This window comes from Columba livia, chromosome Z (genome assembly GCF_036013475.1).
Source record: "Columba livia isolate bColLiv1 breed racing homer chromosome Z, bColLiv1.pat.W.v2, whole genome shotgun sequence".
Classification (NCBI taxonomy): Eukaryota; Metazoa; Chordata; class Aves; order Columbiformes; family Columbidae; genus Columba; species Columba livia.
The window spans coordinates 40886531-40910960 of NC_088642.1; the positions used below are offsets into that span (position 1 = coordinate 40886531).

The window sequence follows — 24430 nt, forward strand, 5'->3', positions numbered from 1 at the left end:
ATACAAAACAATGTACTTGATGCAGGTTCTGTCTATATTAATCAAAAATAGATTGAATTGAACTTACAGGCTGACACACAGACTTTTATATTTTAAGTGTGGAGGTAGTGCATTCATTTATAATGACAGGATGGCATAAAACAAAAAGAAATTGACGCAGTTTTATTATTTATCAGTGGTAGGTTCTAGTTTATGGCCAGAAATTGGAAAAAGGAAAAAGAAAAAAAGGTTTATTTGAGCAGGTCAGAATTTGTTAACCTGAAGGAAACATTAACATATCTTCATGTCTTTGTATATGAGTTGGCAATTTATGCCTGAAGCCCAGAAAGCGAGTCATATCCTAAGCTGCACGGAAAGAACCATGGCCAGCAAGGCAGGAGGGGTGATTCTTGGCCTCTACACAACTCTTGTGAGACTCCACCTGGAGTCCTGCATCCTGCCCTGGAGTTAACCAGTGCAAGAAAGACATGGACTTGTTGGAGCACATCCAGAGGAAGGCAATAAAAATGGTCAGAAACCTGGAAAATCTCTTCTGTGAAGAAAGACAGAGAGCTGGGTTTGTTCGGCCTGGAGAAGAGAAGGCACTGGGAAGACCTTATTGCAGTTTTTCAGTACTTTAAGAGGGCTTATAAAAAAGATGGAGACCTTTTACCAAGGCCTGTAGTGAGAGGACAAGGGGCAATGGTTTTGAACTGAATGAGGGAGCGTTTAGATTAGACAAAAGGAAGAAATGTTTTATTATGATGGTGAGACACTGGAACAGGTTGCCCAGAGAAGCTGTGGATGCCCCATTCCTGGAAGTGTTCAGGGTCAGGGTGGATGGGTCTTCGAGCAACCTGATCTAGTGGAAGATGCCCCTATCCATGGCAGAGGCAGTTGTACTAGATGAGGTTTAAAGGTCATTTCTGTGGCTTAAAAGTCACAATAATAAGTGATCTAAGTGATTTCCCAGAAGCTTGAACACTTTCAGAAAGGAGAAGGTGAAAAGGAGCTGTGAAGAGCTCCGTTCAGGTTTTTCCCTTGAAAATGCTGAGGATTTAAACACAGCCTGAAGACTAAAGTATCCCACAGATGTCAACAAAAGGTTGTTATGAATGTTACTTGCATTGTGAGAAAACCATGAAAATAAAGTAAGAGAAGATGCCCCTTCCCTCACCACTGAAAAAATATTGTGTGGCTAATCATACATGACAGTCAATAGCTTGTCTAGAAGACAAATGATAATCAGGAAAAAAGCTCTTCTACCAAAAATAAATAACAAAAGTGACCTTGGCTTTTGGAAGCTACTAAGGGAATGTTGAAAGGACCAAAGCTTAAAACCTGAGAAATGTGTAGACAGTGTGATCATTAGTATATTGCTCAGGGAATGGAATCAAATAACCCTCAATCACACCATGACTGTCTTTTTTGAAAAAAATACATACGTTCTTGACATGTTTTAGTGTTTTGGAAGCTGCATCAGTTATCTTTTCACAGAAGCACTTGGAGACATTTAGTGCTATGTGTAACTTGCAAAATAAAGATACGTAGGCCTAGGCTAGCATCTGCACTCCTGTTGCTTTCATTGAGCCTAAAGATTGAAATTTAATGTAAGATATTGCTTTACAGTCTGGTTCATTATGGACCTTCTAGAAAAGGTTAGTACATTATTAGTATTTACACTGATGGCAAATATTTTCATCGGTGAACTAGCTGTTAAATCGTTGTTAACTTTCCCACATACAGTCTTTTTCAAGATAATTTAAATTGCTTTTTAAAATATGCATAGATAAGTATTCCAACTGTATCTGCAGATTAATGCAAAATTAACCAGATTGTGTGGTCTTGGACAGCAATAAATGTGCTTTGTTTATTGCTTAAATTTGTGTTCATTTTAATTTCTTTTTTTTTTTTTTTCTGTAAGATTTGCTGCTCCTGTTGCTTGAAGTCAGTTCTGTGGGGTTTTACTATGTGCTACTGTAACAAACCAAGTAAGGCTCACCTTAAAACAAGGAATTTTGACATTTTATAGCATCTTTATGAAAGTTGTTATTTTTTGACAAAGAGTCACCAATCTTCTTACTCTACTGAGTTTTGAATGGCTTTATCCATATGGGCACATAGGCATTAACCAATTTCACAGATACAGTGTACCTCATAATAGCGTGAAAATGAAAGAGCATTCACCGAAGTGTCATGGCTAAGTGACAACAGTGATCTGGCATCAGTTGAAACACATTTTGTACAAGCAGTTTTGTATACAGGCATAAGTTTTTATGGGAATCAGCTTGGATTTTTCCAAAATTTAGAATTTTGAACATCTAGCAGAATAGTCTCCTGCACCAGGGAAGCTGAATAATTTTATTTGAAGACAGGTAAAGGTGAGCTTTAATATATTCTTAATTATTTTCCCATAGCCAGTGAAGACTATGGTCAGAGTCATTAAAATTCTCTGCAATGACATTGGCACTGAATGGCAGCCTGCTGGCCATGCTCTTGTTGAGCTATGGCAATATAAGAAATGTAACATGACTGTGTTCACTGTTGATACCACTGGTTGTTTTCTTCTCTTGCCAAGGAATATTTCTAGGCAGAGTGAAACTACTCAGGTGGTCCTTGAAATCTGCTTTGTATGCAAGAATTTGAATTTACTTGACAGCATTAGATGAATGGGTAAAGGAAAAAACCCCAAACAAAAAAAACAACTATTAACATTAAAGTAGTGAAGTAGGTTTGCCGAAAAGCAAATTAGAATTTTGGGCCAGGTTTCAGCTCTTCACAAAGTGCATTGTTTCTTTTAATGAACTGGGGTTTTTTGTATCCTATTTCAAAATATTGTACATTGAAAACTGTAAAGTAGATCTTAGAATACACTCATCAGTGTTTCTGTGCTGGCTGTCACACTCTCAGTGTTATTCTCCACACTTTAATTCTTTCACACTCTACATCACTTGTGTGCAGCCCCCTGCCCATGGCATATGTCATTAAGAAGAGGACAAATAATGCATTTTTAATTAACATATTCACATAAATTAAGAGGGTCAGTTGAATGGTTGTTCATATGGTTGATGTGATTAACCCCACTGAAAACATGAAAGCATGAAAGGCTTTATTAAGCTTGAGGAAGTTATTTTAGCTAACACTTTCTAGACAAAGCAGACACTGGGTTCAAGAACATGAAAGTGGCTAGTACAGTCTCTAGCCTGTGGTCTTAGCAGTGCCAGAGGCCAACACAGAGGCTTAGGAGGAAAGTTAGAAACAGAGGAAAGGTCAAGCGTTTACCCTGTGATGTGTACTGCCATGGTAACAGCTGGGCAAAACCTTGAGAAGGAACTTAATCTGCACCACTATGTGTGTGAACTTTAACAATTTGTATCTTTTTAGTCAGTTGGTCGTAGACATCCAAAACATCCTGTCGCAATGAATTCCACTTTTATCTGTTTGTTTTAGACCTACTGCTGAATAACTCCACTGTATCCATATTTTTTATGCTACAGTGCTTGTGTTAAAGTAGTAATTAAATCCCCATTGGACTTCTTTACACACTGGTTGACAGAGTCCTGAAGGACTAAGAAGTCCAGGAAGACTGGTAGCTCTTCAAGAAGGAAATCTTAGAGGCACAGGAGCAGGTTGTCCACGTGTGCTGAAAGACAAGCCAGCAGGGAAGAAGACCTGGCTCAATAGAGAGCTTTGGCTAGAATTCAGGTATAAAAGGAGAATTTATAGCCTTTGGAAGAAGGGGCAGGTTATTCAAGAGGAATACAAGGATGCCGTGAAGTTATGCAGGAAGAAAAGTAGAAGGACGAAGGCCCAAATAGAGCTGAATCTGACTACTGCTGTAAAAGGCAACAAAAAAGTACATGAGCAACAAAAGGAGGGCAAAGGAGAATCTCTGCCTTCTAGTGGATGCAGGAGAAAAAATAGTCTGGAAAAACAGAGGCTGAGGAGAGTCCCTATCACTTTTTACAACTACTTGAATGGAGGTTGTAGCAGGGAAGATGTTGGTCTCTTTTCCCAAGTAGCAAGTGATATGACAACAGGAAGTAGCCTCAAGTTGTGCTAGATTGGATATTAGGAAAGACTTCACTGAATGGGTTGTCAGGCATTGGAACAGGCTGCTCCTGGAAGTGGTTGGGTCACCATCGCTGGAGGTGTTTAAAAGCCGCATAGATGTGGTTCTCAGGGACATGATTTAGAGTTGGACTTAGCAGTGTTAGGTCATGGGTGAAGATCTAAATATTGGTTATGAGAAAAAATATAATGTCTTTTGTAGGTCTGATAAGTTGCTTTCCTCATATTGCATGCCAGATAAATAGTTAAGAAGGGTATCATTAGGCTTAAAAGTGAAGATATAAGAAGACTCCAGAAACTGAAAGAAGGTGCAAAAATGCTTATTATTTAAAACATGTACTGCATCAATGAATCTCTAAAGTCAGCCTTAACTAAGTTTCGTATTAGAGTAGCTATTTGACTGACTAAGGTGATGACACATATATTTCATGACCAAAATCACAAAGGCTACTAACACCACACAACCACTTTTATGAATTCAAGCAAAGGTTGGGAGCCAGAGATTTGCGGATATCAAATGATCTATAGGAATCTTCAGACTAGTGTGCTGAATGACTCTAACTGTTTCATTCATTGCATTACTTACGTTCTTTTCATTTGAAGTAGACTTGATCACAAGTTGCAAAGTACCATATTTTGTGTACAGAGTTTGGATATATTTTTCATTTTTAAGATAAACCAAACAGATAAACTTGCTTTTTGTGAGATATCTGAATATGACAAGCAGAAGAAAATATTTTATTTTATATTCTGAAATTGTGAGAGGCTCTTTATTATATCTTTTTCCTCATTACGTCTTTATTCCTGTACAGAAACTCCTAAGAAGATGTAGTGTCCTTTTCAAATACTTAGATCCACCTGTTTACTATTAATTTCATTCTCTGCCATGATCATCCTATTCATGGAAGGGTGAGATTCAGCTGGCATGATAGCAGTTGTGCCCTGTAGTACCAGATGCATCAGATTTGGTTGCTGTTTGGCTAGAGACACTCATGTAGATTGCTGATTGCAGGTGATTAGAGTGAGTACTGACTTCTGAAGAGACAAATACCAGTTTCTACAAAAATTAAATAATTAGCTTTCCCTTTTAATCTGTTTCACTGTATCTGTGATATGAAGTGCCAAAAGATGTCAGATTAGTGTCTTTCATAACTTTTCTGTAAGCAAACATTTTTTAAAAATCTTCTAGATTTGAAGTCTCTCCTTTGGCTTATTTTAAGAAGTTGCAGATTCTCAGGGTAGGAAGCAAACTACTTAGTGTCTTATCTCAGAAACCTCTGTCTGAAAATCCAGGTTCATGAAAACAATGAAAAAATTATATGCAATACATTTGTCTTTTGTACATGTAGCCATTCTCCATTGCATTTGCTTCTTAAATATGCTTTTTACCATCCTTTTTTTTTACAGCCAAACAAAATTCTGAGTCATTGCCTCTGTTGGCTATGGAGAAGCAATCACTCAGCCTAGAACTGCTTTCTGGTTGCAGAGTCTTTCAGCTTTCAAAATTGAAACTAAGTACAGTTAAGGGAAAAACAATTATCTTTCACGTGCGTATGTATCTGTGATTCAAAGACATCACCCTTTAGGCCCTATGCTTTTGGCAAAGAGTGGAATTGAAAAGGACAGTTTCAATAAAGTGGTTGTTTTTAATGTTGTACAGCATCTGATGCTTTTAAGACACTTTTAGCTTTAATTAAGGACGTATTTTTGTAATCCTGTCTGATAGTGGTGGGTGGGATGTTTCTCCTGCTACACTGCTAAATGCCTTTAAAGCAGTCTGGTTGTATACTCAGAGTTCCAACCTTAGTGTAAGCCTGTTTAACACAAAGCTAACTCTGTTTTGATGAAGCTTGTGTCCCTTGATCCCCTGTCTAGGCTATGGTAGAAACAATTCACAGCCTACAACTAACAGATAATATAATAATACAAAGCAATGATCCAGGTTTGTGTAGTAAAGCTGTTTAACAACTTGCTTACCTCCCTTACTTGCAGCCACTCATTCCCACAGTTTGACCAGTACAACTCCGTGCATGGCTGCTATTTATCTCAACAAGTAGAATAACCATGTCTAAGTTTCTAAATACCCTTTTTTATTTCTATGAAGTACTAACAAACTTTACATTGAATCAGGCTTGGGATAAGTGTTTTACCAGTAATAGGCTGGCACTAGCTTGATTAAGTTTAGCTTTTAAAAACTGAGGATGGAAAACAATGTTGGTGGCAGATTTTGAAGGTACCAGTGAGAGCTATGTGTTGGAATCCAGTTCAGTTTGCATGTTCCTTCTGCACCTGCCCACTATTTGCATCTTTGAAAACTCTCTGCTGCTTCTAAACCCATAACCAGACATGTTACTGGCTCAGGAAAACTGTCCCATGATGACACAACAGTGTAATCATTCATGATCTCAGCTTAGAGAGAAGGAGGAAACATTTTCGTTTCTATAATGTAAAATGAATGCATAATAGATCGAATAAGTTTGCAGGATTTATTCACATGAAGTTGTATGAGGGTTTCCTAATGTACTTTTTCCTTCTTTGCAGCTATTGGCTGACAAACAAGGTCCACATTAAACGACCCAGCACTGGTCTGCTCATGTATACGCTTGCCACCAGGTTTTGTGATGAAATTCACCTATATGGATTTTGGCCATTCCCAAAGGATTTACATGGAAAACCAGTAAAGTATCATTATTATGATGATCTGAAGTATCGGTACTTTTCTAATGCCAGTCCGCACAGGATGCCATTAGAGTTTAAAACATTGTATGTATTACATAACAGAGGAGCACTTAAATTAACAACAGGGAAATGTGTACAGCAATAAAGCATACATGAAAAAAGAAGAAGAACAGAATACACACTTCATCATAAAGGTGTTGTGGAATGGTAACGCAATCCCTGTGAGGATATGTTTCAATATCCACTAAGCCATTGGAAAAAAATAATTTTATCAGAAGTACGTAACCAGCTATTATACCTGTAAAGTGCTGTATAGCTAAGCTATCTTGACTGCAAGAGTTCAAGTAAGTGCCACTTTCACTAAGAACAGAGCTTGAATGTATACTCAGTAGTGTACACTCAGGTTCCAGTGACACAGTCATCATGAATTAAAGAAGAAAAATATAGCCTGATTACTGCTGACTTGCACTGTGGTCAGACAGCCCACAGAAGAAATCCTCAATGGATGGAGTATTTTCTTGAGCAAATAAACCAGACCTTGGCAGAAAAAGATCATGATTTGAATCATTATCAGAATTGGGTAGAGAAAGTGAAGCCTGCGAGATCAAACAGATCAGTAAATGCCTTCAGTCAGAGGACTTTTCTGATCTTGTACAATAACCTCAGCTTTTGTTGCTGTTTTTCTTATTGTTGTTGGTTGGGTTCTGTTGCTTTTAACTATGGGAGCCCTTAAAGGATTTTGAGGATGTTATGAGTAATTGAAAGTATGTGTCTTACTGAATTGTCTTAGGAAAAAGATTAGGTGGGAGGGTGGAGGGAAACATAAAATATTTTATCAATTGTTATTGTGTTGTATCTTGCTGTCACACAACCATTGCCATCCCAATTATTTTTCCAGCTACCACTGTCAATACCCACTAAATGGAACCACTCAGCGGTCATTTCGATCCATTTTTAAAGACACGTTTTTCTGTTGTGTTCAGATTTGAAGACATATGAGAAGGTCCCCTTATTTTTTGTACCAAAGATTACTTTTATACACATTTTTTCTTTTCCTTGGAGAAATAATTTAGATTTAGTATGATGTTTCTCTGCTGCTGAAGAGAACATATTCTGTATGTTATTTAAATTTTTGAATTAAGCACCTCAAAGCAAAGCCTCTTTACTGACTGCATATAGAATTTTACTCTTCAGAAAAATTTGCAGGAGTAAAATTATTTCATACACTCAAGCATATATATGTACACAATTTTTATTCCTGTTTAAAAAGAAAACACAAAAGCTAAAGGAACTCAGGTGACGTTGGAACACATCTAAAGAAAAAAAAGATAACCAATTAAACAGAAAATTGTGACACTGTACATCAAACAGTTCTTTTAAAACTTAATTTTTTAATGGTGTTGGGTATCTTTCTCTAATACACCTCTTTTGTATCAGCTTGATGGCCTAATGTGTAATCAACTGAATAACAGAGCTGCAATATCTCACAGTGACTTTTCTGAGCATTGCTCTTGTTTATCCACAAAAACAAGAATTCTTTCACTCTCTTCTTTCAAAAAAGATAATAAGAAATTACAGGAGGGTAGGAGAAGGTGGAATTACAGTACAGCATATTCTAAGATACAAAACCTATCTGCATATGATATGTTGTAGCACTAATGGAGCAGGTAAATGAAGAATACTGTGGTTCCACCATTTTCATGTCAGTCTAGGCTTAGAAGGAGACATGCAGATACAATGCATGGCTATTTTCTTGTTATGTTTTCAGCTCTAGGTTAGGTCATCATCTCCAAATATGATATTAGATATATCTATTATATTTTGAACTACCTTGAACCAATTTCAAAAGTAGCAAAGCACTCACAAATATTTACTAGTTAAAAGTGCCATTTATTAGCTGTTTTTCCTCCAAGTTCACATGTATTTCATTATGCCTAACTAGATGTCTGTGATTATGACAAGAGGAAATGGCCTCAAGCTGTACCAGGGGAAGTTTAGATTGGATATTAGGAAAAAATTCTTCGTATAGAGTGTTTTGAAGCAGTGGAATAGACTGCCCATGGGAGTGGTTGAGTCACCATCCCTGGAAGTGTTTAAAAGATGCATAGACAAAGTTCTGCGGGAGATGGTTTATTGCTAGAGTTAGGTTATGATTGAACTCAATGATCTTGAGGGTCTCTTCCAACCAGAATGATTCTGTGATTCTATGATTATGCAAATTCAGTAGCTAGATCACTGCCTTGCGGACAGTTTTGCCAAAAGCTGATAGGAAATAGAAAGTCATTCTGCTATATCTATGACACAGTAGCATCTTTCCTTATTCACCAATCTCTTCTATCCAGGAGAGTTTACTCTGGCTATATGTTAAGGTGTGGGATATGGTCCTAATATGATCACCACTTGAAGACAAGGCGTCACTAGGAACTAAACAGCAATACAGACTGACATGTGTTTAATTTGTTGTTGATAAGCTAGAGAGTGTTGTTTGCACACTGTGTAAACTTGCAGTCTAAGACAACGTTATTTTCCTTGATGAAAGGTGGGCATATTTTTGGTTTTTTTGTGTCAGGATTTTGCTGCTGTTGATTTTTTAAAACATATTTCATTTACATTGACAGAATTTCTATTGCGATGAAGAATTCACAGGTGCCAGTCTCATGGAAGCTCAGAGAAGCATCTGTTTAGCTTTAACTTTTCTTCTGGGAATGTCTTTTCCTCTCTCTACTGTCAGGCCATGAACAAAAAAGGAATTCAAGTAGACTAAAATATTAACTGAAAGGTGAAGCTTTTCATGTCAGGGAAGTTTTTAATACATCAGCTGATGATATCTCTGAGAGAAATGCAGATACAGACACTCCTGTGGTAGTGAAAAAAATAATCATAGAATCATAGAATAGTTTCAGTTGAAAGTGACCTTCAGACGTCATCTAGTCCAAGCCCCCTGCAATGAGCAGGAACATCTTCCACTGTATCAAGTTGCTCAGAGCCTCGTCCAGCATGCCATTGAATGTTTCCAGGGATGGGGCATCTACCATCTCTCCAGGCAGCCTGTGCCAGTGTTTTACCACCTTCATTGTAAAAAATTTCTTTCTCATGTCTTTCTCATGCCTCCTTTAGCTTAAAGCCATTACTCCTTGTCCTGTTGCAACAGGCCCTGCTAAAAGATCTGTCCCTATCTTTCTTATAGGCCCCTTTTAACTACTGAAAGGCTGCAACAAGGTCTCCCCAAAGCCTTCTCTTCTCCAGGCTGATCAACCCGAACTCTCTCAGCCTGTCCTCACAGCAAAGCTGTTCAGACCTCTCATCATTTTCGTGGCCCTCCTCTGGACCCTCTCCAACAGATCCATGTATTTCCTGTGCTAAGGGCTCCAAGCTGGATGCAGGACTCCAGGTGGGGTCTCACCAGAGCAGAGAAGAGGAGCAGAATCACCTCCCTCCACCTGCTGGCCATGCTCTTTTTGATGCAGCCCAAGATACGGCTGGCCTTCTTGGCTGCAAGCGCACATTGCATGCTCCTGTCCCATCTTATATCCACCAGTACACCCGCGTCCTTTTCTGTAGGGCTGCACTCAATTCCTTCATCTCCAGCCTGTATTGATACTGGGGGTTGCCCCAACACAGGTGCAAGACCTTGCACTTGTTCCTGTTGAACCTCGTGAGATTCACATGTACCCACTTCTTGAGCTTGTCCAGGTCCCTCTGGATGGCATCCTGTCCCTCAGTTGTGTCAACTGCACCGCTCAGGTTGGTGTCATCCACAAACTTGCTGAGGGTGCGCTCAATCCCACTGTCTGTCATTGGTGAAGATGTTAAACAGTACTGGGCCCTGTATGGACCCATGAGGGTCACCACTTGTCACCACTGTATATCCAGACATTGAGGCATTGGCCACTACCTTCTGGATGCGACCGTCGAGCCAGTGCCTCATCCACCAAACAGTCCACTCATCAAATCCATATCTCTCCAATTTAGAGAGAGAGTGTTATGAGGGGCCATGTCAAAGGCTTTACAGAAGTCCAGGTAGACAACATCCATAGCCCTTTCTTTGTCCACTCCATCGTAGAAGGCCACAAGGTGGGTCATGCAGGACTTGCGCTTGGTGAAGCCATGCTGGCTGTCTCGTCACCTCCCTGTCCTCCATGTGCCTTAGCATAGCTTCTAGGAAGATCTGTTCCATGATCTTCCTAGGCACAGAGGTGAGATTGATAGTTTCCAGGGTCCTCCTTTCTACTCTTTTTTTAAAAAAGGGTGTGATGTTTCCCTTTTTTCAGTCACCAGGGACTTCACATGACTGCCATGACTTCTCAGATGTCACGGGAAGTGTCTGGGCGACTACATCAGCCAGTTGGCTCATTACTTGTGTTAACTGAATAAGTGAAAAGAATTAGTTGTAAATAGGGCGACAGATGAGAAAGTTTGCCTTTAGAAGTCAGCAGATGAAGAAAAGTTTGGCCTGGGCCTATTTTGCAAAGTATATCTTTGATCTCTGTGATGGAAGTTAACTTTATTACACAAGCCATGGAGTCCAAGTTTTTACTCTATCACTAAGTCTGATAGAACAGGGTGATACAGGGCAATGTTTCGCCAGCTTGGTTTGGCACAAGAGATGACGTGACACGACGCGACGCGACGCGACGCGACGTGACGTGACGTGACAGTAGCACCTACTTACAAGACAACAGTTTGTCCATACTTTCTCAAAAATACTTTAATCTTATTTTCCTCAGGCTTTCCACTTTCAGTACTGCATGGTTCTGACACCATGAGCCATGGATTCATGGCTCTCTACCATCATCTATGCTCATCCTTCTCATAGCACTCTCCTCTCAAACTGGTATCCAGGTGTGCCTCCCTAGCAAAAGCATAGAGCTCCTCACTAAACCATCTCCTGCCTCTCCTGCCTCAGCTCTATCCTGAGCTGAAGAGTAATGTGGTGAGTATTAGTTTTCAAACCATCCTCTGAGGCAAAGTAGCAGTTGTATTTTTGACTGTGCAGGTTTTCATGGGCACTAGGAGTCATTTTACTCTATTGCTCTTGTATAAGATCTGTCTCCATGTAGAGCCCAAAGCTTCTGGGACTCCTTGGTGTGCAGTTTGTTGTGCTGCAAATTGTCACTTTCGAGGTGGTTTCTGACTACCAGTTACTGGTTACTGTAGAGTGGCCTGGGATGGTATATGCCCAGAGCTTTTCCTGTTAGGTTACGTGGCCTTAGTTGTTTGCCCTTTCACTGCTGGGAAGCTGTAGCAGTGGATTCACTGCAGACACCCTTTCCTACCTTTCTCTTATACCTTCTGGCTCTATATTGCCATGGGGCTATTATGCATTTCTGTTGAGGAATCCAGGTCCTGAATTAAAAAGACATAGTATTTCCACTATGTGACTCTTTTTCCCTAAAGGTGACCTGGGGCATAGCACCAAAGTCTTATCTGCTGTATCAGGACTTTACGGTGGAATACATTTTTCTTTGTGGTCCTTCACTGGGCAGCAGTCAACAACTCAAGCCTCCATAGCTGCCTTGGATGATTTCTGTTGTTTATATATTAATATATTCACATCTTCTGTGCTGCCTACAGCACAGATCAGATAAACAGGCTTTATTATAATTACCACTTCCGTCATCCAACACTATAAATAACTAATAAGTAGATAGGATAAAAAGAAGAAAAATCCCTAATATTGTAAAGATATTTTCCCTGGTGAGGAACAACTGAGTCCTCATCAGTTGAGTGTTCCTCAAATGTGTACTCACATCAGTCATATCAATTGCCAGCTCTGGTTCCTAAATGTATGTTAAAAATAAGAGCTGGGAGATATATTAAGACAGCAGACAGTGTATATTTTTTTGAATTGTATGGCAGCTTTACGCTGAACAACTTGATTTCATTCAGATAAATTTATTGTGAATTGTTTCTTAACGTACATGTTAATGTTTCTGTGGCAGAGAGTCTTTCATATTTCATAAAAATAATTGATCAATATATTTGTTTGGGAAGTTTTCAGCTTTGAGATTGTTTTCTCTCCCACAGCTCTGAGCCATTCTCCAGATATAAAATGTACTGAACCTTTCAAACCTTGACTAGTTTACACAATGCGGCGTATAATAAAGTCTGTACCATTCTTTTGTTAAAAAACAGAAGCAACATGTGCTTGAGGTCAGCACCTGTTCTCTAATTGACTGCAATTTGAAGAAAAACAGGTGTGGGTTCAGTACCTTTTTTTAGTGTTCGAGCTAGCAAAGTGCTGAGCACTCTTTACAGTGACTTTCCTGGGAGAGACATGTCCAGGATTTAGATGGGGATCTAGATTAGCATATTTCAGGATATAACTCTGAAATTGCACATTACTTATTTTTAATAACACTGTTATTTTGTGTAGGAAAAAGCACAATTGTTCTAAATGTAGGTAAAATAAAAGAAGAGCGTTTACAGAAAGCTTCATTCCTGCACAGAACTGTTCCTACTGAGCATATATAACACAATTTCTGTGGTGTAAAATATTGATATGTGTTGCGTCAGGCTTGTCATGTTTGACACTGTTAATATTATTTCAAGTACAGCTATGGGGATTGTTTTTTATTTGTATAACTGTAAAATAAAGATTTTTTTTTTCATTTTTACTGTTATATTCTGTTCCATATTCCTTTCTAACACAGTTGTGATTATATTTTTTAATTCTGTGCTAATCGTAAGGATAGGTGGAAGGAGATTGTCTGCTCCTTTAAGGTGTCTGGTCAAGGACTTTTTCAACACAGCAGGGGATCTTAAGAAAAGGAGGAAGCCATAAGCAAGACAACAAACACAAACCTGACTGACAAATGCGGGGCAGCAGAAAGAACCAAAATGGACCAGTTGCACTAACTGGTAAGAGTATGTGGAGTGTAGGAATGTTTATTTCAGTAAACTTAATGTCATCAAGAACCTTGTAAAATGGAATACGAAGGAAAAGGGGGAAGCTATGAAGTATACAGAGACAGAAACCTGTCAGGCCAGTCATAACGGAGATAAAGACAAGAAGCCAACCTCATCAGTCACACTAACTGAATGGCTAACAAGAAACTGCAGGCAAATGGCACTTTGCGACTGATAAGGATGCAGATCTGAGGGTCCAGGGTGTTGGAAGGGAGTCAGTGGGACTGTGCAAACTAGTGGGACAATATGCAGGGGAGGAGGAAAAGAGAAATAGACAGAAAAGAGGCTAGTCATGTAAACAGAGGCTGGTCAGTACACTGTTCTGGTTCAGTCCTGTGCCTGATTGCCAGTGTCTCTCATAACTCCGTATTAAATCGTTTCTTAACTACCTCCTTGTGTAATCTCACTCTCTGTGCATGGGAGTGCTGCAAGCACTCAGTGCCAGCTGTTGGGAGACTGTTTTGAGAGGACTGGGTGCCAGTTACTGGAATCAGATTTGGGGGTGTGACTGCCATTGGCCTGTGGCTGCTGGAGTGAGTGGGGAATCTCAGGTGCTCTTTACAACTGCCAGAAAGGAGGGTGCAGTGAGGTGGGTGTCAGTCTCTTTTCTCAAGTAACAAGCAATAGGATAAGAAGAAACAGCTTCAAATTATGACACGAGAGGTTTACATTAGATCAAAGGGAAAAAATTTCTCCACAGAAATGGTTATCAAGCATTGGAATAGGCTGCCCGAGGTTGTGATTGAGTACCACCTCCCTGGAGTTATTTCAAAGATGTGTAGATGTGGCACAGAAATGGTTTAGTGGTGGGCTTGCAGTGTTAGGTTTACGGTTGGACTCAATGATCTCGAAGGTCTTTTGCAACCTAAATAGTTCTAAGATTCAGTACCAGCAGCTGGAGCAAGTGGGTATCTTTAACCTCCATCCACAGGGTGGGAACAGTGTCATTTCCCAAAACCAGCCACTGGGCACTACCATTGTGAGTGAGGCAAGTGAAAGGCTCGTTACTTGCGGCTGTAGTGAGACCACAGATCACAGCCTGTGTGCCTTATGCCAGCTGCCTGGAGGGAGGGTATCTCTGTCCTCCACAGACATGTGTAATCACCAGCAGCCTTTGTGATGCAAAGACAGATCAGGAGAAATCACCAAAGTAGACCAGACAGTGAGTAGGAGATCCTGGCTTGAAGCAGAAGCGCCATGCCAGTACTTGAGGGATCTGCAAATGTGCGTGTGCTGTACTAGTGACCCTCTTCTGCCTCTGGCAGACGAGGAGGGTTGTCGGGGCTGTCTGCTATCATGGCTGTGTGATTCCTCCATGGCGTGCTACCAGAAGCGGCACCTCCTCTGTGGCAGTGTGAGTGACCAGCCATGCCAGTGTCCTCTGTGTGTGTGTCACTGGACACATGCTCAGCTTCACTTCTGGTTGAACCTGCAAATGGGAAAGCAGCAGCCATGTCCCTCTGCCTGGGCAGACATCCCAGGTTCACAGCCATGAGGGCGAGCTCCATCAGCTGGACTGGGCAGGTCTTGGCCCAAAGTGGCTGGAGATAGTGGCCACTCATAATGCCCCATTAATACAGTCTGTTTTTAAATGTTTGAAGTGGTTCACATGAGAGCAAATACATGAGATTAAATACACAACTCCACCCTGGCTATAGAAACTAGTAAAAATCTCTTAACATTTTCCATAATAAACCTGATATTTTTATTCTATAATTGCAGATTCAGCCTTCACACACTGCTAGCACTTTTGTGTACTTGAAAATCCTGTGACAGTCAATATTTTGCTGTGCTGTGTTGTTTTTCATGTCACAAGCAGAAAAGGCTTTATTTTTCTGGCTCCTGCTAATAGCTCTGTGATATAATTTAAATTATTTTAAATGGCTATCTGTTTTCATTGGGAAAGTGCTGTCTTTTGCTTACTTACTACTGCAAAAATATAAGCATATAATAAATAATCAGTAACTGTGTCCATGAAAAATTCTTGCACTGTAATAAAGACCTGCTTAACACTGTCAATATTCAGCTGTGCTTTCTCCTGCAGCTTTTAACAATGGCCTTGTGAGCCCCACCTTTCTCTATTCAGTTTATGCCTTCTTATTTTTTGTTTGTCTTTATGTCACAAAATATATACCTATATAAATCAAGGAGATACTTTCACCATTTAAATATATTTGATGTGTTAAAATGCTGCTTCTAAGTCTTAAGAAACCTGATTAACAATATGAAAGACTGCTACTCAAAGGAGTACTTCTGAAAGAAGTGTAATTTCCACTGACAGTTCAGTTGTCCCTTTATGGTAATCAGGTGATAACAGGACTAGCCAACTGCACAGGTCACTAGTCAGCACAGTAGAGAGGCTGTGGTGTCAAAGAAAAAGAATACTTCTTTTCTGAAGACTAGAATGTATTCCAAGGGAATTGCAATGATAACTATAAAATGACAAACATGGAACTAGAAAGGTCCACTCTAAAGGAGACATTATTGCTTGAATCTCAATGCTCTTTGATTGTTTAGAGCTAACAGGAAACATCTCCTCTTAAAAGGTGCCTGTTGATTACAAGTCAGTCTCTTAGTTTCCTGACAGTCATTCCATGTTCTCTAGACTGTGGCACATATACTGTGGGTATTTTCACCTTTTCCACTCGTTTTACGTTGCCATAATTTGAGTGGAAATAGTGGAGTTCATTCTATTTAGTGCAGAGTCTAATTAAAATATAATGGTATTTAGTCTGTTGAAAGATTGAGGAAAAACAGGTCTATAGACATGTCAGATACTACCTGTACATCAAAGACTCGGTGAAGAAATACAGTCTTCACTCTGTTGCAATTAAAGCTACTGTCTAGAGTTAAATGGGAAGTTTTGTCCCCTTTCTTCTCTACATGCTAGCATCTCTTGTGGTACATGAAAGAGCATCACCTGTTGAAGAGCCAGAGGGCATCTCTTGACTCCTTTCCATTCTAAGAGGCAGTGTGAAGGCTGAATTTCTATCCCATAGTGGAAAATGCAGACACCTGCCCAAAATACAACTCCTATAAAGCTCAGGCAAATATTATAAAACAGAACACTTTCAGTAAAGAATGGCAAACTCATGCTAGAACTCTGACTGCCAAAACTACACAGACAGACATTTCCAAATACGATGTAAAAATTTTCAGTCTCTCATCAGTTTATTTGCTCAGAGGAAAATAAATATCAAAATAGTTTATTTTGTCTAAGAGATAACATTTTTAATTGTGTATCCATGAAATAACTCAGATTTTTGTGTTTCATAAAACAGTCCTTCCGGGTTTTCCAGAATAGCTTCAGTGGAACTGTTGTATTTCTCTTCAGGACTAGACCATTTTGCAGGTCATTATTATTAATGGATTTTTCTCTGCATTTTACTGTTGTTGAACAGCTCTGCATGTTACTATTATGTCATTGTGCAGATAACATATAGAGAATGATTATGATTCCACTGAAGTAAGGTTCAACTCCTGCCTTTAAACATAGTTCTGTTCTAATAGATACTCAAAGGCATTCCTGGGAATCCACCGCCAAAGAAAGCCTGCTAACACACTGGGATGCTATCCAGGAGTTAAGGCCCAGAGTAATGTAAAGCTGGAGAAGTAATTAGTTTCAGCATCAGAATGGGCAGCCAAGGCCCTGACTGTCTGAAACTATGCCCCGTACATCAAATAGTCACCATCATCCTTAATATTAATTTATATCTCTACAAATGCTTTAGGGAGATGTATGCTTTTCGTAGTTGGTGTTCTTGCCTCAAGTTCTTAAGTAAACAGTCAATTACTGATATCCTGGCAATGGGATATCATGCTCACAATGTGTTTCACTAATACAGAATGGCTAGAATGGGCGATTTCCCTGGATGGTAGACAGTAAGCAGGTGCAAGATCTGTGTTTACTGGTGCACACCTTTTTTTCAAATAAAACTTCTTGATGGGCTAGCTGTGCTGTTCAGGTGGTGTTTCTAAGACTTCTTTTGCTTCTTAATATTATTCTCAGTAGGTCTGTTCCTTTCAGAGATTAACAGCTGCTATTAAATCCAACTAATCTGCCTGCTTTTGCTCTCAGACCCACCTTCATGACTCAACAGCTCTTCCGGGGCATTGAAATCCTTGTCACCATCCATCACTTTGTTGCACTAAAAAAAACAGCTTCAGGTCTAGTAAGTACAGGCACAGTGTCTGAGCAGCTGATTCCCACACTGTTTTCCTGTATAATTCCCTGACTGCAGGAAAGCAAGAGTCATCCAATGGGATGCACCCACGAGTGCTGAGAGTTGGCAGATGTTACTGCTAAACTGCTCTCCATCAACTTTGAATGATCTTGGAGAAGAGGAGAGGTGCCTGAAGACTGGAGGAAAGTCACTCCAGTCTTCGAAAAGGGTGAGAAGAAAACTACAGGCCAGTCAGCCTCACCTCCATCCCTGGAAAGGAGAGGAACAGCTCATTCTGGACATCATCTCCAAGCATGCAGAAGAAAAGAAGGTTATCATGAGTAGCCAGGGGTTCACCAAAGGGAAATCATGGTTGGTCAACCTGATAGCTTTCTACGATGGCATGACTAGCTAGGCAGATGGGGGAAAAACAGTGGATGTTGTCTAGCTGGAGTTCAGCAAGCCTTTTGACACTTTCTCACAACATCCTCATAGGTAAGCTCAGGAAGTGTGGGTTGGATAAGTGCATGGTGAGATGGATCATGAACTGGCTGGATGACAGAGCTCAGAGGGTTGTGATCAATGGTGCAGAGTCTGTTTGGAGGGCTGTAGTTGGTGGAGTTCCCCAGGGATCAGTATTCGGACCAGTCTTATTCAACCTGTTCATCAATGACCTGAATGAAGAGACTGAGTGCACCCGCAGGAAATTTGCTGATGATACCAAACTGGGAGGAAGGGCTGATACACCAGAAGGCTGTGCTGCCATTCAGCGAGACCTGGACAGGCTGGAGGACTGGACAGAGAAGAACCTGATGAACTCTAACAAAGGCAAGTGTAGGGCCATGCACCCGAGGAGAAATAACCGCAGGTCCCAGCACAGGTTGGGGTGGACTTGCTGGAAAGAAACACTGCAGAGAAGGACTTGGGAGTTCTGGCTGTCAACAGGTTGACCTCATGGTCAGCAATGCGCCCTTGTGGCCAAGAAGGCCAATGGTACCCTGGGGTGCACTAGGAAAAGTGTGGCCACCAGGTCAAGAGAGCTTATCTTCTCCCTCTACTCTGCCCTGGTGAGGCCACATCTGGAGTACTGTGTCCAGTCCTGGGATAACCAGTTTAAGAAGGATAAGGAATTACTGAAGGGGGTCCAGTGGTGGTCTACAATGATGATTAGGGGCCTAGAGCACCTTTCTTACGAGGAGAGACTGAGAGAGCTGGGTCTCTCACCAAGCTCTCTGTTCTTACTCCTGCAGAATCATTGGGAAGTGCAAGCTGACTCCTCAATCTGTGTGTGAAGAGACCTGAAGCAGTTTTGTGTAGCAGTGCACTAGCCTGGAAGAACAGCTATTGTAGTATAGTATGCCATGTGAAAGAATTCTTTTAGAAGAAGGATGGAGTAGCCTAGGTAGTGCATCATGGTAATGCTCCCTGCTCTGCTGTGTGAAACTGCTGTGTGATACAGAAACAGCATTCTGTGCTATAGTGGCTCTAACTCTGTGCATCAAACAAGTCATCCTATGAGTAGTACAATGTGTAAAGCCTGATTTTACACAACGTTATGTCCTGAAGTAACCTCAGCTCTTCCCATGCCAGCTGCCTCTCTGCTTTTCCACTTTCCCCCCTTTCCACATCCAGTGTCTTCTAGAATCTTCTCACTGAGACTCTTCGTCTTCCAATAATCCCACATCCTCCTGTATCCACTGCTGCAGCAAAGAAAGGAGAAGCTCACAAGTCAGGCAAGTGAAGATGCCTATGATGCCAGTTTGCAGGTATGCAAAGGCTAGTACACCCATTCTGATAAACCTGTATCCCATTTAGGGAGTGGGATATTGCTGCTGGGAGAGTACAGAGTGCTACTTCTCTTCCCTGCAGCAGCAAAAGTGGTGTTCACTTTTCCTCTCCTTGTATCTTACATATTTCCATAAAGTTTTAGGAACTTAAAATGCTGAAGTGAGCTACTCTTCTAGGAAATGTGGCTGAATTTGATCAAGAGATTAATACAGCATCACAGAATTGCGTAGCTTGGAAGGAGTTTCTTGAGATCATCCAGTCCAAGTACTGCTGCTCAAGCTGGGTCAGCTAGGGTAGTTTACCCAGGACCATACTGGGATTTGAAAGCCTCGAATAATGGAGACTCCATAACCTCTCTGGGCAGTCTGGTCCCATATTTGACCATTCTCACAATAAAAAATAGCATTCTCTTGTGTTTACATGGAATTTCCAGTTTTTAACTTGTTTTTATTGCCTCTTGTCCTGTCAGTGTGCACTACTGGGAAGGTTCTGGCTCCCTCTTCTTCATTCCCAGCCATCAGGTATTTGTACCCGGGTAATTATAGACCAGTCAGTCTCACCTCTGTCCCTGGGAAAGTAATGGAAGAGCTTATCCTTGGTGCCATCTCAAGGCATATCAAGGATAAGAGGGTTATTACGGGCAGTCAGCATGGCTTTACCAAGGGTAAGTCATGCTTGACCAACCTCATAGCCTTTTATGAGAATATAACAAGGTGGGTGGACGATGGCAGAACGGTGGATGTGGTCTACCTTGACTTCAGTAAAGCCTTTGACACAGTCTCCCACAGCATCCTCACAGCTGAGAAGGTGTGGTATAGATAATAGAGTAGTGAGGTGGGTTGCAAACTGGCTTAAGGAGAGAAGCCATAGAGTGGTAGTCAATGGGGTGGAGTCTAGTTGGAGGCCAGTATCTAGTGGAGTGCCTCAGGGGTCAGTACTGGGGCCAATATTATTCAATATATTCATTAACGATTTAGACAAGGGAATTGTGTGTACTATCAGCAAGTTTGCTGATGACACTAAGCTGGGAGGTGTGGCTGACACACCGGAAGGCTGTGCTGCCATCCAGCAGGACCTGGACAGGCTGGAGAGTTGGGCGGGGAATAACCTAATAAAATTTAACAAGGGCAAGTGTAGGGTCCTGCATCTGGGCAGGAACAACCCCAGGTTCCAGTATAGGTTGGGAAATTACATATTAGAGAGCAGTGTAGAGGAAAGGGACCTGGGGGTCCTGGTGGACAACAGGATGATCATGAGCCAGCACTGTGCCCTTGTGGCCAGGAAGGCCAATGGCATCCTGGGGTATATTAGAAGGGGGGTGGCTAGTAGATCGAGAGAGGTCCTCCTTCCCCTCTACTCCGCCCTGGTGAGACCACATCTGGAATATTGTGTCCAGTTCTGGGCTCCTCAGTTCAAGAAGGACAGGGAACTGCTGGAGAGGGTCTAGCGTAGGGCAACGAAGATGATTAAGGGAGTGGAGCACCTCCCTTATGAAGAAAGGCTGAGGGAGCTGGCTCTCTTTAGTTTGGAGAAGAGGAGACTAAGGGGGGACCTCATTAATGTTTATAAATATATAAAGGGTGAGTGCCATGAGCATGGAGCCAGGCTCTTCTCAGTGGCAAACAATGATAGGACAAGGGGTAATGGGATCAAGCTGGAACACAAGAGGTTCCGCTTAAATTTGAGAAAAAACTTATTCTCAGTAAGGGTGACAGAGCACTGGAACAGGCTGCCCAGGGAGGTTGTGGAGTCTCCTTCTCTGGAGACATTCAAAACCCGCCTGGACATGTTCCTGTGCGACCTCACCTAGGCGTTCCTGCTCCAGCAGAGGGATTGGACTAGATGATCTTTTGAGGTCCCTTCCAATCCCAAACATACTGTGATACTGTGATACTGTGATACATATTGATGAGACCTCCCTAAGCCTGCTCCAGCCTGAACAGTCCCAGCTCTTTCAGCCTTTCCTCATATGAAAGAGGTTTCCGTCCCTTAATCATCTTTGTGGGCCTGTGCTAGACCCATGGGCTGAGTTATGAACTGACAGACAAGCAATGGCATCATATAAGACCTACTGTCTTAGCAAACTGGGCTGAAGTGCACTGTGGGGAAAGAGAGTGATGTGGTTGTACATAGGACAGAAAAACACCTTAAGAGAATTAAGGTATTTATTTTCTCAATTAAAATAAACACTAGTTCTCAGGCTCATACTGCTACTAGTAACTGAAAACCTATCACTGGGGGTATCAGTTGTGACACAAAGGCAGGTCAGTAGAAATCCAGGCCGTATCCACTTTTCATTTTTAACAGCTTCTTACTAGGAGCATGCAATGGAAGTTTGGAAAGATGATGCAGAAAATATGACAGGGAATTTAACTTGCTTTCCAATAGCTGTGTAAGAGTTACCAAGCAGCCCAGGGGAATTCTGTTCCTAGATTTGTGTGATTCACTAAACCACATTGTAATTGTGTGGCCTTAACCTGGTGTCTGGCTTGAGCTGTTCTTCAGGGAACTGTGATGAAGCACGTGACTCTAGACACACTTGTGTATTATAACCATTACTTTCATATCTTTGAAATTGTGTCAATTAATGGAAAAATATATTCAAAACATATGGCTTTGTTTTGATCTTTATTTTCAGAGCTAAATAGACTGATATATCTGGAAGGTGGCTTGCAGGCAACCATGCTGAAAAAAGATGACAATTTGGATTTTCTCCAATTTGCTGTTGAAATCAGCTATAGGAAAAAAGAGAACTTTGTGGTTTGAAAGCTAGTAGTTCTCTAAAAATCAGGAAGATTTTTCGTCTCTGTATCTTGTTTATTTGTGGTCTTATTTGAATAGCACATAGCACTAGGCTATGCTTTTGTAATTATTTGGTATAGAAGTGGTTTGTATGAAGTTTATTTCTGAGCAATTACTGGACTTTTTAACTAGTATACAGAAGAGGTTGATAAATTTCAGTTTCAGTTCAGTTGCTTCCATAATGAAAGCCAACAAAAAGACCAAAAAAAAAAAAAAAAGGGAGTTAAGATGTCCTTCTATTTTATATAGCACACATCTAAATGGGGTCCCAGTCACTAAGCAGAGGATCTAATCTGCTATAGCAATACTCCTAGTTAATTAAAATTTATAATGAAAAGTTTGAAGATACTGCTCTGACTTCATAGTGGGTGTTTTTTGCTAAGAAAACACTGTACTGTACTGGTTTAGTGAAGGTGTTTTCCTCCCCAGAGTGTTTGCGTCTTTCTTTGATAATAGTTACAGAACACGTAAGGACTATACCTATATATACCCACCAACATTTGGAGGAAAAGTAGCAGAAAGCTTGTAGACTTGGAAAACATCTGTGTGCAGGCAATCTTTTGTCACAAGGCTGTCACCCCATCTTCACCAGGCCACCTGTCCAGGTCCTGAGCTCGACCTTGCTAGGCAGGAGAGCACAGCAATGTGAAAATTGTGTTACCTGGGTGCAAGAAGTCGGTAACTGTGAGCAATGCCTTGTTAGTTACTATACAGACACAGTTTCCTACTTGCAGGTCAAAAATCAGAGAGTTCCAGAGCAGGCCTCTCTGTGTCTCTGTGATTTCTATCAGGCCCTCCTCTTACATTAAATGCTTTCCTGCAGCAAGCCAGGAATTAGGAGTTAGAGGCACCTAATAGATTGTTTTCTGATGCCAAGTGTGCTAAACAGTGAAAAAGCAAAGGACTGTTTGTGTTTTCTTCCACCCAGCAGGCTGCGGAAATAATGAAGAGGAGATATCTTATATATACAGATACACAGGAAAAGTGCTAGAAGTTAAAGGTGGAAAAAAAGCCAGTTGCCAGAACTGAAGACGAATTCTAGCAGGAAAGAAGAGATACCATTTTAGCAGGGAGGGTGGTTAAATAGTCATACACATGGGATAAATGTGGGAGCTGAGAAGAGCAAGACCTCTCTGGAGGAAGTACCCTCCTGAATCTAGTAGAGAGAAAAGAAAAAGTAATGCCTGTTCTAAAGACCTGAAACAAGAGCTTTGCATTTACTTTTTTTCTACATTTTTGTTTTACAGAAATGAGTCCAAAATTTACTTATTTTAAAGAGGTAGAAGTTTCTGGTTGGAGCACTGTTTGAACATGTGAGCTGATTAAGGGATCCCTTAGGTAGCTTTAGTCTGGGGAAGAAGTAGGTATGAAGTTGAGATGAACTTTGGGTGCTTCCTGTTTGTGAAAGACCCAGGTAGGCCTTCAGTGGCGCAATCACCCTTGCTGGCGCAGGCAGGACCTGTGTGGAGGAACCTGCAGCTGCACCCAGGAGTAACAGTTCAGTCAGCACTGCCTGATAGTTCCCCATCAATGCGGAGGTGTTCCTGCAGGAGGGTGAAAGTGTGTAGCTGGGGCAGCTGTCTCACCAGGGAAGAGGGCTCAATAGGAAAACCAAGTTTGCTTTAGAATCATGGAGCTGTCTGTTATCTGGGGATGCCTGTTAGCTTTTTATCTACCCTGACTGGGGTTTTTTGTCTAGTGTTAAGTCAATTGATGTATGTTTATTGGGAGGCAAAAGTATTCTTGTTCAGCACCAGTAATTTTAGTTAATTTTTCCCATTATGCTGAACAAGTGTGTGAGCAAAATTGAAATTTAAGGAAGAAAATTTCCTTTAAATTTAAGTGCCATTGTCTTTGCCTCTGCAAATTTCTAGCAAATGGCTTAGGTAAGACAGTCGTGGCTTCTCCCTTTCTTGTGGTCTTTTCTGGAATATAATTTTTCACTAATGAAGGATAGAAACAATTCAGAAAACTGATAACCAAAAGCATTTCTAGTCCTACATGCACTGTGTAACGGTTCATTGGTTATAGCACAAGGT

The 24430-nt window shown here is 40.9% G+C and overlaps 1 protein-coding gene across 11 annotated transcripts in view; it reads left to right on the forward strand.

Moving 5' to 3' along the window:
- ST8SIA4 (ST8 alpha-N-acetyl-neuraminide alpha-2,8-sialyltransferase 4) overlaps positions 1–24430 on the forward strand; it is a 127568-nt gene that overhangs the window by 42065 nt on the left and 61073 nt on the right. For 5 of the 11 annotated variants that reach the window (XR_010468859.1, XM_065045486.1, XM_065045485.1 and 2 more), the window contains exon 5: positions 6592–6727. The exons of 5 other annotated variants lie outside the window; for them this stretch is intronic. Coding sequence is in view for 5 of the 6 variants with exons in the window: in XM_065045486.1 (XP_064901558.1) it covers positions 6592–6727 (136 nt within the window). In the remaining variant the exon portion in view is untranslated. Of the gene's footprint in view, positions 1–6591; positions 13353–24430 lie in introns of those variants that run through there. One more of the 11 variants, XM_005502854.3, reaches the window with a different exon arrangement.